Source organism: Amblyomma americanum, chromosome 9 (genome assembly GCF_052857255.1).
Source record: "Amblyomma americanum isolate KBUSLIRL-KWMA chromosome 9, ASM5285725v1, whole genome shotgun sequence".
Taxonomy (NCBI): domain Eukaryota; kingdom Metazoa; phylum Arthropoda; class Arachnida; order Ixodida; family Ixodidae; genus Amblyomma; species Amblyomma americanum.
In genome coordinates, this window is record NC_135505.1 from 128893861 (window position 1) to 128913629 (window position 19769).

General features: G+C 43.9%; 1 protein-coding gene across 1 annotated transcript; it reads left to right on the top strand.

Annotated features, from left to right (window-relative positions):
• Window positions 1-938: 938 nt before the first annotated feature.
• Window positions 939-19432, top strand: LOC144104331 (netrin receptor DCC-like). The gene is made up of 8 exons (XM_077637262.1): window positions 939-1410; window positions 10049-10097; window positions 13023-13283; window positions 14322-14624; window positions 15452-15718; window positions 16731-17015; window positions 17789-17910; window positions 19022-19432. The coding sequence occupies exons 1-8, from the start codon at window positions 1324-1326 to the stop codon at window positions 19076-19078; spliced, it is 1431 nt and encodes a 476-aa protein (XP_077493388.1). The 5' UTR covers window positions 939-1323; the 3' UTR covers window positions 19079-19432.
• Window positions 19433-19769: the final 337 nt, after the last annotated feature.

Consider the following 19769-nt stretch of genomic DNA (forward strand, 5'->3'; position numbering starts at 1 on the left):
AACATTTTCCTGCGATATCCCCTCCCACAACCTGGATATTAACTTCCATTAAGTTTCTACCCAGAGGTAGCAGTTTGCTTATAAACGTAGAGTGAGTACAAATTCGAATTGTGCTTGCGTCGATAGGGAACCACTTCTCAATCACAAAACAAAAACAAAGGTTTTATATGCTATAAGATACAAAAAAAAAACCCAAAATGCGGGCGTTGCGATCCACACTCCGATTCCACAAGTTAATTGCTTGTGTCAGCAGCAATTTTCGGGCGCCAGCCCTAGAGGCTACGTTTTTTTTTTCAATTTAACGCCATCAATTTTCTCGCAGTGGCAACTAGACCTTTTCTACGTAGAGCTCACGAGTCTCATACGATTGGGCAGCAAATTCTTAAATTCTATTTTCTCGGTGATAAACACGTCATTCGCTGCCGGACAAGCATCAACCTTCCAAGGCAAAACATGGCGTCAATTTTTAGAGAGAACGATAGTTCCTTAGAGTTGTCCTTATTCTCCCTTTAATATTTTAATATTTCCTGCACTCATCACCAGCTTGCGAGTAACGACCATTGTCTTAGTTGCCCTTTGGATGTCAATTTCTCAAGCCTTTTTTTTTACGATTTATCGAAATCTCTCGCATTTCCTTAGATTCAACAACGCAGACGATCTTGCGCATCCCTCGCTGCAGAGCTTATCTGAAGCCCTTTTGGCCTACATATGTCGTCTATCCTTCTCCGTATTTGCGCCGCAAAGACCGCAATTACACGCGTGGAAGGCTTTTACAAATGAGTCCAAGACAGCTTTGCGTAATAAACGGCGACAGCCAAGAGCTGCTAGCGATAATAACACGTTTCCTGTAAAAAGAGCGATGGGATCACAGCGAACACACGTGCTCTTAGAACGTCCAGCGCGACGCCCCCCTGCGTTGCAGGGAGCAGCGGCGCAGGAGCTACGCGCATCGCCCAGACTTCCGAGGTGTTCGGCCTAGCGCGACAACGTGCAGGGAATCAGATGAGCTCGCCGCTATTATCGCGGCCGCCTCTGCGCCAGCGCTCTTGACCAGACGGCGTGGCAAGGAGGAGGTGGGCGTGTAGGTCAGCGGCTTCGTGGACCACTTAAGCGGCTGCACGGCTGCACCCGCCTGGGCCTGTGGTAAATAGGAGAGAGTACCACTGCCGGCTGGCTGCGAAGACAGTTTGACGGCCCGCTGTGACATGTGCAGGTGTTGCTGAAGCACTAGTGCCTCGCCGTTGACAGGGACAGCAGCGCTGTGTAAGCGAACGAGATTTTCAAGAAGATACTGGTGCTGTGCGTGCGGCCCATTCCTAAGTTATGGATGTGTGGATGACTCTGGCAGCCTTCTTGGCTGCTGTTTGCACCGGCACCCCGTCGCTTGCCGAAACGGATCGTGCGATACCGGTAAGTCTGAAGTGTGCTGTGGTCTTTTAAGACAATAATTATTTTCATATTTTTATTGCTTTTCTATAGGTTACTTTAAGTCTACGGGAGAAAATCTTTGAGTGAATTGCCGCATTCTTAGACATTCTCCAGCCGCCACTGTGGCTCAGTGGCTATGGCGCTCGGCTGCTGTCCCAAAAGACGCCTGTGACATGTGCCTAATCCCGGCCGCGGCGGTGGAATGTCGATGAAGGCGAAATTCTAGAGGCCCGTGTACTGTGCGATGTCAGTGCATATTAAAGAACCCCAGGTGATAGAAATTTCAGGAGCCCTTCACTATGGCGTCTCTTATAGCTTAAGTGGCTTTTGGACGTTGAACCCCCTTAGACTAAATTAAATTTAAACATTTTCCGGCAACTGTTAAAACAATTACAGTATCCGTACGCCCCAAGCGGAAGACATTCTATTTCGAGGGTAACGCCTGGTGCTATCGGTGTTGTTCAGGGTGCGTTTGCCCGCTCCCTTCCTTATCTAACGCACTTAAAATAAAACTCCACCAACAAGTTTCCGTCTCCCGGGTTTTGACACTTTTATCAGTATCCTTTCTCCGACATTTTTCTGCTAACGACGAGTCTAATTTTACGAATTGATTGATTAAAGTGCACTGTTTTGCTCAATGCTAAAGCGAAGCACATCTGCTCCAAATATTACCGCATTAAACAGTTGAGAATGAAGCTTTCGCAACTGGGGATATTTCCTGCATTACCCAGTTTCTAAAAATCGAGCAGCCGAATCTTCGTTGTTTTTGTAGGGGCGCTTGAAGCCTTGTTGCCACGTAGCGATTGTACCGAGGGAACTTAATAGCCAAAGTTGGCGAGCAATCCTGGATAGCGTGGCCTTCCAGGCTTCTCTACACCTAAATACACTGTGTCGCTGCGTAGTCACGGAGAATGCACTCAATAGCTGTATCAAGATTGTTGATTAGGCACTTACCTGTTGAAGTAATCGTGGCCGGCATCATTACCGGGGGCAAAAAAAAAACGTGTGCAACGCCTGCACGCTCTCTGCGACATCGAAGGTGATTTGCGCCAAAGTTAACGACTCCATTGATTTTTTACGAATTTATTGACGCACTTTGCGTCTAAATAGCAAGCAGGAGAAACGTGTATGTACCATTTCGCCATGCAAAACCATAGTGAAGATGACAGCTATGTCTCAACAGACGACGCGAGGTTTATCTGTAACAAAATAAACATAAATATGCAGCTCCGGCAACAACTGCGACCAAGACGTAACGGTGTAGACAAAAACTGATCAGCTGGTTTATAAACCGACTTAGTTCTTTTCTAGAATCCTTTTTGACTTTTCGCAGCCAGCGCGACTATTTTAATTCCATGGGCAGTCATGAACAGATTTTTTGTGGCTGTGATTTGTACACCAGTTACTTCATGTCCCAGTAAGTTTCGTGTACAATGTAGTAGCAGACTCAAACTTCATTGAGAAGAGTGGAAGCAATTTTGGTTTAAGGAATTGAGAAGCCACTCTCATAGAAAATTCTAAATTTACCATTCATATTTGCTTGGAGGTTTTCTTAGCGTGGTTATTCCTCTAGCATAGAGAGGAAAAGTCGAATCGTAAAGTTTCTCAATACTGTCATGTGGCTGTGACGCAGGTGCGTACGATGTTTTGAACAAAAAAGGGGCAAGCTTACTTTACACACAATCTTTATAGGGTGAACTTGTGTACAGCAACTAGGCTTAGGCTACTACAAGAGCAGGAAATGCACCAGGCCAATCACCATCATCCACAGATGCATTTATATTAGAGGTTACGAGTAACTTTCGAGATAAGACTCCCAAAGCGTGGACAACAATCTTGAACTTCGTAGAATCGATTATGCGCGGTTACAATCTTTCCTATGCAATAGCGACAGAAGTACATGAGACAGCGGTGAGAAACAAAGTAAAAACAACACATCCACATCGGGCATAAAGTGAAAACTCGTTCTAGTACTTTGGTAGCCTGGCACAGTAGCTACGAAAAACTGCGCGAACAAGACACGGGCGGCGAAGATGCAAAGACGTACACAAACGCAGACAACAAACTTGTTAGTCTGCGTTTGTGTGCGTCTTCGCATCTATAATACACCAATGAGCGCCTGCGCTGTTTGTTTCATTTCATTGTCTTCGTGTTCTGCTATGCTCCAGTGTTTTTCCAGTCCGACAAACGTCCGACAACTTCTCGTGCCAGACGCGAAGTTATCGGAGTAGTTGTATCGTCATGAGTAGCTGCGCTAAACGTGTCAAAGGCGAATACTGTACATTGGTAGCAGAAAGCGGAAAGATATATTCAATCGGAACCTCAAAAAGGCATGAGCAAAGTTTATTTGTCACTACAAATGTGAACTCTGACAACTCTTACGCAGTTGCTACAATTGCAACTTCTTTCAAGGCTAACGCTGCGAAAGTGGGCAGGTTTGGTTTGGTTTAAGGGGGCTAAACGTCCCAAAGCGACTCAGGCTATGAGAGACGCCATAGTGAAGGGCTCCGGAAATTTCGACCACCTGCAGTTCTTTAACGTCTACTGACGTCGCACAGTACACGGGCCTCTGGAATTTCGCCTTCATCGTAATTCGACCTCCACGGCCGGGATCGAACCCGCGTCTTTCGGGTCAGCAGCCGAGCGCCATAACCACTGAGCCATCGCGGCGGCTGAACTCAGGACGGAGTTCGTATATTAAGGGCCAGGTACGCACGGACATGTTTCTAACCAAATATTTATCCCCTTTACCCTTCACTAATGCCCCGCCGTGGTGGTTCAGTGTTAAAGGTGCTCTGGCACTAAGCTGGAGGGCCTGGGTTCAATCCCGAACGCAGTGGCCTGTATTTAACCAGGCGAGAGAGGTAATCCTCAGGCTCTCCTTTAATCTGCGATGTCGGTCCGCATTAAAGGAGTTTGTGTCATCTACTAAGTCATCTACTACGGCGTCTTACAAAGCGCATGCAGCTTTATGAGGTTAAACCCCAAATATCATTTGTTTTCTCGCGGCTCCTCTCAAAGCATTTGAAGCGTTCTCTGTAATCTGATTACAGGCAGCATGCTTGTGAAATCTGGAAGAATAATTTTCTAAAAGCTGTACTAGGTATCATGCGATGAATGTGCATGATGCGGTATCATAGCGAAAGAGAATATGTCGTGTCGTTGTGTGCAACAAACAGGAAAGTATCTGACGGAAGACAATCCCTCCTTGTTTCTGGCTATTGAATGCGCTCTCCTATCGTTTCTTGACACTGGCTAATGCGACACACACGTTATCTGGGTGTTTGCTAGATCAGGGTATGAAGAAACGCCGGAGATCACAATACAGTTCATTTTAGCATTTTTGTTGCTGTAACTCAGCTTTTCAAATTGTGCAGCTTTGATTCGATATCAAATTCTTTCCTCATTTTTTTTTTCTGTAGTTGCCTCGTGAAACTGTTAGCTCTGCGCCAGTCCGGCAAGGGTATATTATTTTATATTACAAGTGCTCCCGCAACCAGTTCTGTTTTAGACATTAAGGCCGCATCCCGCGACAAAACTTAAGCTTATATAAATATCGCAGCACCTTGGTACATTTTATTGGGAATTAGTTTACCGATTAATGAGAAACCCTGTTTGTGGCTTCGTACACAATGCAAGTCATCGGGGCGTTAAGTCTCATAGACTTATCTTCTATACTCGAGGCAGCAGGCTTAACTAAAGGAAACTTTTTGAGCGTATTTATCGCCGTCTTCGGGTTTACTTCATTCACTTCTTCAATCTTGTCAAAATCAGTTGTTTATTGAAGAATAAACGACGTTTTGTACTAGAGAATTTACAATGAAACAATAAAGCCTGGACATTCCACGCAGCAAACCGGTCCCTGCCTCCCATTCCCGGCAGCGCATCGGCTGGCTAAAGCTCAACGACTGGCGGCTTTCCAGTAACAATGAAAACCAATCAAATAAATGTCGTGACGTAGCCTTTTACAATGAATGCTATCACAGTGCTGCTGGGGCCGTGTGCATAAGTGGAATTCCATTATCACTGAGGACCATTTTATCAGTACGTGCGACTTATCGCATTCTTTGTCCTCGCTTTCTAGCGTTCGCTGCTCTTTTCTGTCACCTTCATGTCAAGTCCAGGGCCAGCAGTATGGCTTCCCTCGCTACGCCTTATTTTCACTGGTCCTTCAAAATAGTGCTCTTAGTTCCCTGCGCTTAAGTCGTGACTAAAGTTGTCGACTACGTCTTTTTTCATCGTACAATTTAGCACAGGGCAATGAAAACTGCGATAGTAAGAGGCGTTTGGAAGTCTTACCAGCAAGGAGGCAATCCCATTTTCTGTACAAAGACACTGAATATGTGTAGGCTCTTCCCAGAAGCGTATGTGTTGGTCATTGTTCTGAGACAGCTGACTCCTGAGGAGCCAGGCCGAGCACTAGTGGTTTTCCTGGGCATGTCCGCGTTATCTGGTGGGCAGTGGAGTCGGAGTCAACTACTGCAAAACGTAGGCATTTCTGCTGACTTGGTGAAATGTCTTTCTAGCAATTCCTGTTTAATGCGGAAGCGCAAAGTGCACCAGCCTGTATATTATTTGTTGTGTTCACAAAACAACTGCACATTATGAAAAATTCACCACTACGTCAGGTCAATACTATACGCTGTGCGCTCAGCAGCTTTCACGCGTTCAATAAGCAGTAGAATCCGCCGACCTGTCTACTCCGGTTGTTAAAGAAGAAAATACCAGCCAAAAAAAGACGAACGCACCAGAAGAGAACAACACAGGACAACGGCTGGACTAACAGAATTTTTTATTGAGTACAGACTGGCTGGTATTTTCTTCTTTAACATGCCATACCAACAGGCCCACCATTATGCCCCGCTGTCTACTCCGGGGCTGCCCACGCGGCTGGCTGGCCCCGTTCTAATCTGAATGCCTTGACTTCTAACCCCACGCATTTCGACGCGATTTTCGGTTCACCTAGAGTTTGAATTGTCGTGATTCAGGCATACCAATCTCTACAAGAAATGATCTCACTTGATCTCAAGTAAGAGAAACAAAAATAGAACTTTGTGTATTAGAGAATAGGCCTTAATATCTTGCTGGAAATAAAAAAAACGGTTCTGTGCTGTTCGAAGGGAATATGCAGATAGGAAGTAACTGTCTCAAAGGGCAGACTAGTGCATTACAAGAGTTTCAAAACACACCTTGAAGTGGTAGAATCAATCTAGGAGTGGAGATGTGGCGCATTTTCTGAGGCAGGTAGGCTGCCGCTGGTAGAGTACGGCTACTCAATCTTTATTTGTAAAACCACTTGCGCCTTTTCGGACATGCAACTCGATCTGGAATGACCTCAGCTGCTGCAGTATCAACAAAAACCTGAACTGGACTTTTATTACGATGATGGTAATGTTGATGTAATCGAAAGGAAAAAAGGAATGCTGCCTATCCACGCACACTGAGCCACACACAGCCACTCACACAAGCAATAACGCTTAATTATGCGGGCTGGAGCATGTATTATACGAATCAAATAAAAAAATATTCTTAATCTTATCTGCAGCTGGTTCTCTGTGCCTTTACCAGGAAATAACATTGTTTAATTGCGTCTCATGCCTGACGGATAAAAGAAGTGATATAGGAATGAGAACACAGTTACTCGATGGGGAGCTAGACCGGATGTTCCAAATTTTTTGCTTGTTTCCATATAAATTTCGCATAGCAGATCGCTGAAACCGATGACATATTGTTTGCCGTCATGTTGCTCTGAGTATGTTTATACTGCTATTAGACAAGTAAATGGGGTCAATTATGCAAGATTTTCACAATGAACTCAAGGGCCGAGTGAGCTTTATTACGTGGCAATTTATCATAGGCAGCCGTAGAGTGCAGAACAAGCTGGTAACCGTGCTTGCACATATTTACATATAGAACGGTGACGCGAGCGTGTAGCCTTCGATGCGCTGTGCTATCTAGCTGTCAAATTGTGCACGTAAGGTTAGACGGATCCTCAAAAGTAGGCTAACGGCTGTCGTGCCTCCAGTAAATAGCATTCAATACCACATGGGAGCGAAAGTTACGACGCTCATTGCTTATCATACTGACCGCAGCGTGGTTGGTCATAGCGGTTTTTTTTTTTTTACTGACTGCACTGCAAACATGACCGCAGACAACTCTTGTGAACGTCTCTCTGTGGTCGTTGTGATTTTATCGGACGTGAATTGTTGCCTGTGAATTGTAAGCGGAATAGAATGACGTTCCGCCCTATAGGCAGTAATCCAGCTGCAGAGTTCCGCCAGTCAGCTAAATCTCTCGAAGTAATGAGAGAGGTGCGCACGCATAATCGTGAACACATATGATCTGGTCGAACAATTTTCTTGCGGAAGCACGTGCGCCGTAAATACCAGTTTAACTGCATATCGCATGTGTATGCGGCTGCTTTGCTGCAGGGAAGGGAAAGATCGCTGGAAAGACAGTCGTGAAAAATCCGGCCTCGTGTTCAGTTGCTTCGCGTACTGCATGCATGATGACCACCCCTTCTGAGATGCTTTTCAGTGCATATTTCAAAGTACAGCCGCATTTCCACTGCGCGAAAAAAGATGGCAGACCCTGCGCGTGTATTGCACACACGTTGGCGACATGCATGCATGTGAGTTCCTTCTCGAGCCTACGTTCTATAAAAGAAGAGTGCACAGGCCCGCACAAATTTATTCGCAGGTGTTGAAGGATGATGAGTTCGCATAGAAGCGCTTTTACTCTGTCCTTTCGCCTAATTTGAATCGCGGGTTGAGGGCATCCTTTTATTTCAAGAAAATATCGCAACGGGAGTAGCGCATCTAGCTGTCACGGAATCACTTATGTGAAAAAACTATTTGAGTTTGATACATTGAGACACCTATTAGACAAATTTTGTAAAGCTACTACTTCACGCTCGCACTCGACTGTTTTAAAAGTTTAAACAAAGCACTCGGCTTCACAAAAACAAATAGAAAATGTGTTAAGTCTTCTGTTCACCATACTGTGCAACCATTTATCCTTCAACATATGAAGCTGTAGGACAGAAGTGAAATCTTGAACAACTCTTAAACATTGCTTCCTTGTAGAGCTGTGTGTTAAGGTATCATGAAAGTATGAGCCAGTGATAATCTCAACAAATGTTCCTCACCAAACGTTGACGGACCAATTTATGCAGTGTTTGTGCTGGTGGATCTAATGGGAGTCCACGCTGGGCCAGTAATGGTCGTTATTCATAGTGACAGTTTAACTGATGCAAAAGTAAGCCTCATCAATCTAAACTATAATATTAATGAATCCAGAGTCTCTGCCTGTTTAAATTAAAAACCAATTTCAGAAGTCGAGGCGTCGTTCGAGAGCTCTGCCATGCAGTGTTTGGTGCCGGCTTACGTGGAATGGATAAAATCGATGCTTCACAAGCGGTGTGTGAGTTGAGTCCTGGTGGACGTTGCAGCTTCAAGCACGCTCCACTTCCAGCTTGAATACTACGCACGCGAGGACGCCGTTCACGTACTTCACTGATGATGTAATCCTCTTTTCTTTGCACGCTGACCAGTGCGCCACCTTTTGCAAACTTGTCGAATACCCGTACAAACGAAGTGTCAGCAGGAACGATTCGATCCTGGTTTTGAGCAGCATATCCTAGCGCTACTAGGCAGGCGTCTTCGTGCGGAGTCAAATAGCCTATCACTATATTAGTGAGAGGCTATTCCTCGAAGGAACTTGTCTCAACCAGACACTCCATTGAGACGTGCATTTTTAGCGTCCAGACAGAGTATGGTCGTTCCTGCTATGCACACTAACTTGCGTTCAGCAACGCCTTCGAATAAATGTGTACGAGCCTGCGCTTTCCAACATATCGCAAAGGACAGCGCTTATAGTCGGCATGACACGACACATTACCAAAGCTGCGGAAGGCAAAGTTTTGGGCATGCCACACGCCGACTGCTAACGCTAAGATTAAAAGCTGCTGTCGAAAGAAAATGAGGAGAGGAGAGCACACGGTGATAGCGCCGGAAGTGACGCCGGACTTCCTGACCAATGCGCGCGGAGAGGACGTCACCGTCGCTATTTGCCGAGCTGTTTCGGTTTCAACAGGAATGCGGAAGCCTAAATTTCTCCCGCAACTCGCTTATTGCCTGTCATTTCTTACTGCAGCTGGTCATACGCAGACTTCCCTTTTATTTCGATATATCAGTATTCAATTTACAATAAATTAACAAATTAATTTTTTTTATTTGGCGCTCAGTGTACAAGTAGCTGCATTTCAAGTGGCTGCCATGCAGTGGCAAGGCAACTGCAACATAATACACGTGTAATAACGTGAGCTTTTTTTGTATTAAAATTTACAGCAGGTAACAAATAAAAAAGATACCCCGTATAACTGTAACTATATAACTCTCAAGTATATTGCCTTATAACTATATTTCGTTTAGTTCCGTGTGTTAGTCTGTCGTGTTAGTTTGCATTCCATTTATTTGTTGTTCGTATTAGCCTGGCTCATTGAATAGCGCTACAAGTTGCTGCAGATTGAGTGAATATATGCATTAATCAGTGTATGAAATCCGGGGAGCAACTCGCCTCATGCCCATTTGCTTTTTGTTTGTTTTTGTTTTCCTCACAGACAGAAGACGGCAGCGTGGTTACTAATGGACCCCAAGAAGTTGTTTCAGGTAGTGAAAATTGTACTTTCTTGAACTTTTCTTGGCAAGTGAAAATGCTCGTTTAATAGCACGTCTCCTGCCTACTATGATTCCACATCTTACAAGCAATGCTACGAGCGCATATTCATTATAGAATCTTGGCCAGATTACTTCTGTCGCGAATACTTCTATGTATTTCAGCAGGCAACGCTTCTGGAAACTAGATATGTTTCAAAAGCAGCAAAACGTTCATGCAAAACCTAATGGGAGTCTCGAAACGCATGCAACCACGGTTTCATGCTGGGTGCGGTTTTTAAGAGCACAGACAGTTACTGGCTTTAATGTGTTTGAAAATTAAGAACATGACTGAAAGGTGCGCTAAATTAGAATCTAGTAGCACTCATTTGTGCTATATAGGTACGTGCTTTTATGAAATTCCTATCTACGGAGCGCTAGGCCTTGAAGCTTGCAGAAAAGGACGTGAGAGTGTGCTACTTCTGCAGTGTACATCAACTTCCAAGTGCCTTAACACGCGGACAAATCTGTCAAACGGCTGACGGACAGCACGCGCATCAAACGCAGCCCACGAATGCGCTTCCCGATGGCACCTACAATAGCTCGCCTTAGTTGGTGCATGTTAATACTACAGACGATAGATGTGGGCGAAAGATTAGACAAACCACGTACACGAGAGAAACACAAGGACAGGCGCAACACTAGTTGTTAGTGTTGCGCCTGTCCTGTTTCTCTAGTGCACGTCAATTGCGTAATCTTTTGCGCACATTGATCATCTGTAGTATTAGCACCTACAAGTCTGCGCGCGCAAATTTCGTGGCCACTAAGAGCACAGGATGATTAATCTACCTATACGGTACTGTGTTTTTACAGCGCAGTAGCTGTAGGGGATTTCCGCGATTGAATATCGAAATTGTTTTGCTGACTGAAGTTTCAGACACTGAACCTATTTCTCTCGGTCAATTATTTTTTAATTCAAGTCTTTTTGCAATATTAGAGCTGTCTATTAATTGATGGAAGGAGGCCTCCATCAAATGGAAGAAAATTTCTCAGTTAAGTTTGAGAGTATGTACACTAACAATCGTGTGTACCTATATTTCAATATGCAAGCTCTATGCAACTGTTTCGAAAGTAAATTTTGCATTTCTTGGCACCGTCATCTGTAATTTGTTGGAGGTTGCTGTGAATGCGGAATGATAAGTCGATCATCGTCTCAAAAAGGCACGAACCTATCGGAATCGTCGGAGAGGTCACATGGCGATGACAGAATGATAAGGAGACGAGGAACGAATCAGAATCGTTTGCTGCGTCATGGTAAAGATGGAATTATGATTCTGATAACGAAAACGTGTGATATGAGTCCTGCAATAGTTACGTGGTCATGTAGTTTGCTGCACCCCAACGGCGCACAAATGGCAGACAAGCAATTATCAGCTGTTGCTTAATGCAGCTGTTGCTTAATGTTTGTTGCTTAATGCAGCAAAGAGACGAGTAAGATATTGCAGTGACACTTCAAACCTGATTCGCAGCATACCTCCGTCCTCGCTCTAGTTGTGCCGAATGGAGCTGTCGCCCTTTTATACTGGGCGTACACATAGAACCTACGTTGTAGGTGTGCGTTCTAGCCAAGGTGAAAATTTTTATAACTTCGGCTCATTTCCGTGGTTCCGGTAACAAAGGCGAATGCTGTCAGTTTTTATTGCCTATAGTCTTTCGTTTCGTGCTCTCACAGAAGAGGAATATATTGGCGCTGGCGTGCCTTGAATGGTATTTGCCTGTATTACCATGAGCATGCAATAGCAACCGCCAGCAAGACAGCTGAGTTCAGCTAAGGACAACTTGACGATGTCCTCAAATCGTATTATTTATATACATATAGCTTCTTTGATGCCAACTGCAGGTAATCTTCTCATCTTTAACAGTAAGACTTCGCTTAATTGAATTACATAACAATTTTTAGATGCCTGAAACCTTTGCACCTCAATTTTTTCTGTTCGTTGCGACTCTGCAGTGTCCTGAGACCCATGAAAGACAATATTTCCTAATGCACAAAAAAGGCATCCACGTTCTTCAGATGCCTGCGCACAGCACCTTTTTCACAACACCACCTTTGCACACAAACGGGATGCTCGTAAACACCGCGGTGGCGGCTGAAGGCATTGTTTCCTTCATACGCCCTTTTTTTTCGTTCGCTTATGCCGTTTGAGAACAGCTTTTTATATAAAGCTAAGCTGTCTAGTTTCAATGACTCTGTTAAGAAAGTGCAGCACCCGTGACGTGATGTCGGACTCCAGAAAAAGCTTGCGGAGATTCGGGAATAACCCAGCCGTATGAGAGTCAGCGCAGCCCATATTTTACGTTGCGTTTTAAACAGGAAAAATACATTCGAAATGACGTAACATACTTCGGCACACTCTTAATCGAAGTACTAGCGAAGCGTTAATCAACGGACGACTCAACTTGTACACTGTGAAACGAAAAAGGTCTTGAGAAAATTATTGTTAGCACGTGCTTATATAGCCTGCGCTCTCTTAACGTACCACCCACCGGAGGTGACCCCCACGCGCACGGATCGCAGTGTTTTAAAAATATCGCATTTTAAATGACTCTTCATACTGTAACATTTATATCCTAGTTGTGCTGGTATATTCAGAGGGACATCACAGGAGCACTGTGGAGCCAGAAAACTATTACAGAAATTTTTCTTTGCATGTATTACTATAGGTCGTAACCTATTTTCTCCAGCTGGCCAAAGCAATGCAATAGTTTTCTCAAGTCAAAGGCCAGTGTTGGTCATAACCAGTGGCAGCTTTCACCAGCTCCTACTACTTTAAGCACCATGTAGTACATGCTAGAGAGATTCACAATGTCATATCTACTCTTGTTTATATATTATCATAAATATTATCATTGCAATATTGTCTATTTTCTGTTTCACAGGAGGATCAAGAATAGCGGATTTGCCAGACCCCAGAGAGCCGTTGTTAGAACTATCTTTCAAGAACCAGATTCCTCACTCGTTCGATGAAGCTGCTTCTAATTCTCCTATCAACAACTTCAAGAACTTCGCCGCGGCGCAACTCAATGCCGCACCCGTGCACGGTAAAGCTCTGCCAAAAGCAGCCCACCAGAAGGCGGTTGTTAAGAACTGTACTGGGCAATGTCACGAAGGATCGACAACAGCAAAGGCCAATGTGAGCGGTAAGTATCTAGCAGTTTCACTGGAGTAGCCCACAAATTTTCTTATCCCTGTAAAATCTGGTGGTAAAACTGCGGGCATTCATTGAAAATACCTCTGCTTGTCACCGTCACTATGTAAAGTACGCTCGAGCCGGTAGTTCCTGAGTTTTGAGGAACTACGGAGCATGAATAAATTATAGAGAAAACTTAACATATAAAGAAAATATTAGTTGACAGAAGTGGAGACGTACTTTCTATCACTCTGAATATGTAAATCTTAGTTTGGAAGAGTTCTTTAAGCCTTCGAATATTTAACCTCCTTGTATTAAAATTTCCTCATGCTTGTTTTGTTGACCTCGCATTTTTATTCGATAGTGAATATGAACTGATGAGATGGAAGAATCTAGAACGCATGATACCTTGTCACGTCTGACTAGCCACCGATTAGTTCACAGGTATGCATGAGTAAGCTGGTAGCATAGTAATGTTCAATGACGCATTTTAGAAATACTTTCGCATGATGGAAATGTTTCCGGGCTGCATTATCTTTTTGAAAAAACATGTGGGCTTCGTGCAGAATGCTCGTATCAAAAAAACTCTTCACACAGCGTAAAGGTTTGCCCACCAGCCGCAGCATGCAGTAAGTGGCTCTAGCAAATTTACTATGGTCCTCCGATGAAGTCACGTATTTAGATTTCGAGTTCCTTATATGTTGTCTAGCAAAAGGTTCGCCACAAAACATTAGCTTTCATTCGCATGTTCATACAAGTCAATTTAATGGCACGATTACTTAGCCCTTCGTTTACCATCTAGATGCTTAAATGTAGAACAGCGCTTGTGTTCAGTATTTCCCAAAATTGTCCTCATTTGCGTCGGACTTCTTTGGCATGCAGATAAAAACAGCCTTGCGATGACTGTTAACATGTTTTCATCATGACAGTAACTTATCAAATCGGCAAACACCAAAAAGTACCTCGTGGAAATAGATACGTTTTGTTAGGTTATTTCTTGCCAGCGGCAACCGCCTCTTTGCTTCATGCAACATTTTGCCCTTTCCAGCTCCGTCAGCGGTAAAGAACCTCAACCTATACCAACCCTCGCCACAGGTAGCTTTCTACACCTGGGAACGGCCTGACATTCCGAATGGTCCAATTGATGGATACATTGTCAGCACTGGGAACCTGGAAACTAAAAAAGTGGTCATCACCGAAGTACCTGGTAATACTACGACACTAATTCAGAAGACCATTGAACAGTACACTAAATACAAGGTGGACGTCCAGGCGTACAACATCGCGAATCCATATGGACTCAAGCAAGCTGGACCTGCAGCGAGCGTGGAGTTCGAAAGCATCGGACAAGGTAACTACTGTTTCCTCCCCGCGGCACAATTACACCTCGATTTAAAGGACTTTCAATGTAGCGATGCAGTTACGTGATTCAGGCAGTGATCCTTTTCTGGTGGCCTACACGTCAATTTTTTTTTTAACGGAAGGAATTTTTAGACTTGCGAGTCCTAATTTAGTCGTCGTCGGCGATTACTGGGCTGGCGTTAGAAACAGATGAAATTTTTATCCTCGTTAAATTTAATGCAGGCGATCGCAGTACTTATCTTTTGTTTCATGTTGCCAAATAGGCCTCTCATTTCGCGGTCGCTATTCCATTTTGCGATATCATCAAAGCTAATAAAAAAGCTTTAATTAGCTTTGAAAGAATTTAGTGCAGCGTAGTCCTTTTCCGGTTATTGCCGAGCCATCCATGGTAGCTCGGAGGATGTATTGGTCTGCAACTGAGGACGAGGTCAAGTTTTTCAGTCCGGCTGCTGCATGCACATTTTGTGTGGAAATGAAAAGGGGAGCGTGTTGCAAAATTACGCAGCAAGGTATAGACGCAGGCGATCGAAAAAAATCGCGAGATGTCGCTGCTGCATCCCTCACCGCACCTCCCTTTGGATTTGGCACTGAGGTGTCACTTACTTGCATGAGCTGTACATTAAACAAGAAATGGGAATTGAAGACGTGTCGACGAATATGACTGCGTATATGTCTGGCAAACGCATGACAGGAAATAAGTGCGTGCTTCTAGATGCGCGAGCTGAATATTTTGCTGTAATGAGATGCTGATAAACCTGGAGTGGGTCTACAGAATGCGAGTGCTGAGCACTTCTTTTTGCTCCCCTATTTTTTTAGGACCGGTACCACCAATGCCAGAGGTTGCTGATATATATGAGAACAGAGTGCTGGTGAACTGGACTGAGCCCATTGATCTGCAACATGACATCGCTTACTATGCCGTCGAGCTCGAGAAAACCGCTAGCAGCGCTTTTACGACTAACAGCAGCATTTGGCTGCATGGTCTTGAGACGTGGCACCAGTACACAGTATTGGTTTCATCCTGCACCTCGGAGGACACGTGTGGGCCGCCAAAGAGAGCGTACTTTCAAACTGATGTCGGAAGTAAGTGAAGCCTTCACATTTGTTGGAGCAACAGTTCCAAACAATTTCAGCTTCTATCTATGCTTTCCCAATTTTTTGTTTTCTGCATAGCATTGCAATTATGCTTTCTTTGCTGAAGAGTAACTAGCTCGCGTTTGCTACAGGCTCAGGAAAATGGAAGTGAAATCGAAGCAATGAAATGCCATTAAAATTGGCAAGGATATCGCTGCAGTGAAGAAAACAAGCACATTTTCAAGTATTTTGTGCTCATTGTTAACAAGAGAAACTCGGGTCTTCTACATTTTGGAATTTGGCCCACCAGTTTTATAAGCTATAATAAGGTCTTAAGGAAAGTTTGCACTGAAACTTAGTTCAATTTGTTGGCAGTTGACTCTTAAAACCACTAACTTGTTCCGTAATTGAACGCCCCTTCTCTTCTGACACCATTTTTCTATTCTAGTAAAAATTTCATAACTACCAATAACTTTAACCGATATCTTCGCTGCTTTATTCCTAACGATTGACTTCCTTCACTAAGGGATATTATATTCATGGAACGCTTTGCTGCGTGGCTGAAGAGCTCACCGATGGCATCTGAGCACAGATCATGGTCGCGTAACACTAGCAGCACTAGATGATCGAGGCTGCGGTAGAACGTGCACAAGTTTCGGCACTGCTCACTACATTTTCTACAATGCCAATCGTTTTTTCACCGTAGCTACAGCAGGACGTCGACATTTGTGAAGGAATGTCGCCTGCAAACTGTGTGAGCTTTTATTAAGTAACGTTAGTGTTCGGAGGCGTGCACCCTTCCTGAACCCTAACATGAGGAGGACGCAGACAACTGCGGGAAGGGCTGAGCTCGCGTTTAGACCCCCAGTTACGATAATTTCTTTTAAAAACTTTAAATTACCATTTTCGTCATCATCCCCACTGTCTGATTATACTTGCTACATGCAGAGACACTTTATTCTTCATTTTCTTTTGAGTCTCACAATAATTTTTGTCTGATTGTACTTAATGCCACTTGCAGCCCCTACCACTCCACGCCAGCTGAACTCTACCAGTGTTTCTCGCTACAGCTTGGGAATTGCCTGGACGCGTCCAGAAGACGCTAAAGGCCCGGTTGACGGCTACAGGGTGGTCGTGACCAATGAATCACTAGAATTTGAAGTGACTACTAAATCAACAGAACTCACTCTCGGCAACCTTGCCCCTAGTTGCCTCTACGGGATTGCCGTAATGGCCTTCAACAATGGTGCGCACCGGATAAAGGAAGGACCGGCTGCTCTCATTGACGTCAAGACGCTTTATGGACGTAAGTTTTGGCGGCACGTTTTAGTGACTTGAGTGCCATCGCATTGCTTTGTTCGCTTCGGTGCTGGGGCTAGATTTTCATGAATGCGGTAAATGCGGGTTAGATAATCAAAGTGGCTAAATCAACCTGTAGCTAAATTGGGTTACATCTTCCTAATGCCTGATCGAACTTTCGGGGCGTTTAACTGCTGCATGTGCACTTAATGCCACCAATCTACGATAGCTCTCGAACCATCCCTTAAAAAATCTCTTTAGACGCTCTACCGGCTGTCCATAGACTTCTGTCTATAATGTCTATAGATTCTCTAAATATAAACCTCGGAGAAGTCTATAAGCAAAACAAATCCTTTAATGTATACATTAGGAGAATCCATAAATTTATGGCCATACACTTTTAGCAGACTTTTGTGCATAGTCTGTAGACTATGAATTGCCAAAAGGAATATCCATGGAAGGCAATAATCTATAAGAATTCCATATTTTCTATAGACCATTTTTTTAAGGGCAAAGCATAAAGGCAGTGAAAGAGAAACCAAATTAATGAGTAAACTATAGAGCGGCAGGAAATCATGGGACATCAAACAGAAATTTGAAATGTTTGAGTCCCCTACAAAAAAAAATCCTCCTTGCGCAGACATCTATGAGGCGCAGTTCATCATTGCGCAGCAGAATGTGTTTAACGGTAAAAATCGACGTGTCCGGGCTAGATACGTTGCCGAGAACTCAATTTATTTAGTGTTTTGTCCGATCAATTGTTTTTTTTACGCGTTTCAGCAAAACCTAGCCCACATTGGTTCAGCATTACAACCATCACATTGATGGTAGTGGTTCCTGTGGTGTGCTTTGGCTTTCTCATCGGGTACGTCGTGTACAGACAGCGTGTCAAAAAAAGGCAAGTCGCTGCTACTTCGCACTTTGACACTTCGAGCGCTACGGCAATATATAGAAGTAGGTTTGATACGATGGTACTTCGATACTGGTTTTTGCTCACTACGCTATTAAAATATTTTTCTTGAACATTTAGCAGCAATAAAACTACGCCTTTATAAAGTGGCCGACAGGTTTGGACTGTTTGTACACGTTGAATCAAACGAAACAGGGTGCATATATGCAATTTTTCTGTGCTACAAACTGTTGTGCTATAAAAGAAAACTATTCAGCGTGTTTTCATCTTTCGCTAATAGTCATCCTTGGCGTTCTATGTGCTGATCGCGTGCATGTATTAACACGCGGCCGATTTTGGTGGGGAACATATTTAACTTTTTAGCCTTGTGAGCTCTCTGCAGAGTCAATTGACTCTTGGTAGATAAACCAATTTTCAGTTGTGATGAATTTTTTTCAAGCTGAAAATACAGCGGTGCAAGTGCACACCACGACAGAAGTCTTATTAGGAAGCCAGTGTTAAAAAAAATATAATTCATCTTTCCGAAAACTCTGGGTTCAAAATGGCTTGAAAGTGATAAGTAAATAAATAGCATCATTTTGAGGTCAATCTATGCATTTGTCTGCATGCGAGGCATAACAAAAAGTTTGTGGTTCACAAAGCGGTAAACATCAGTCGATCTGACTGGAACGGCACGCTCATGTTAGCGACGCTTCATTCAAAGGCATTCATAATCATTTGAGAGCACTCGAAAATACAGAGCGCTCAGCAATTTTTGAATAAAATTGACGCATGTTCTTTGCTTTTCTTTCTTAAAAGAAAAAAAAAACAAGCTTGTATATGACCAATTTCTCACTAACGACTTATGCGATTATTCTTGACAATTATCGGCATATGCCTAATGCATCCTTCCTTATGTGAAACATTTTAGAAAGCGAGCCATTTGAAGAATTTTTTTTTATTCGAGCGGAGTGACGTCATATATATATGTCTCGAAGTTCAAGGTGTGCGCGGAGTTAATGCCCATTTTACATGAAGCCGGAATGACTATCTTGTTTTTTCGACGCAAGCATTTGATAGAAGAGTACACAATAATTGCCGTATGTTTTCTTGTTGCTAGGGAGGACGAAGAACTATTGGCATCTTCGGAAGAAGGTAATGAAAGGTCAGAACAGGCTTAGAAGCCCGTACGACTGGACTCTCACCGAAGAACGTCAACTCTGCCCCTGCTCTCCTTATCGCGCCACGGACTTTGACCGAAATACTAGCGCCTTGTATAAAAGACCGCGTTGAATACCGCTGCCCAATTGTGGACGTTAGTTCTGCGCTTTCAGAGCTGGCAGGGCAGCGGTAAACTTGCCGTGGTGTGGCAAATTACATGTGATATTGCTGACGTAGTCAGATCGAATGTACTCTCCGTAGATAATTTATTCCGTTTTTATACTCGTTTTCTTGTTCGATTTATGCCGACGTTAAATAAAACTGCAGACATCTACGGCGCCCCGTGCGCCGGCAATGTTTGTTTTTAATTTTTGCGTGCATTGTTTTGTGCTTACGGTAACAATGAAAGCAAGAAAATTCTGTCCGCGTCTTCACCGTCTTGCATAAGCCCCTGACGCTCAAAGCAGCGTTTGAAAAGGCGACGAAACGACTCTGATCAGAATAAAATAAAAAACGAACTGTAGCGGGGGAAAGACCTAAAATTTTTCAGTATACCAGTCCGCGAAGCAGTTAGCACGAAGCTAAACAAAAGTCTACTCCATAGGTGGTTGGTAGCAACCTGTGCAAAAGTGAGTGGTGTCCGATGTATGGACAGACACGAAGCCACAACTGTTTGCGCGGCTTAACACGTAGTCGAGGGTCGTTAAGAAA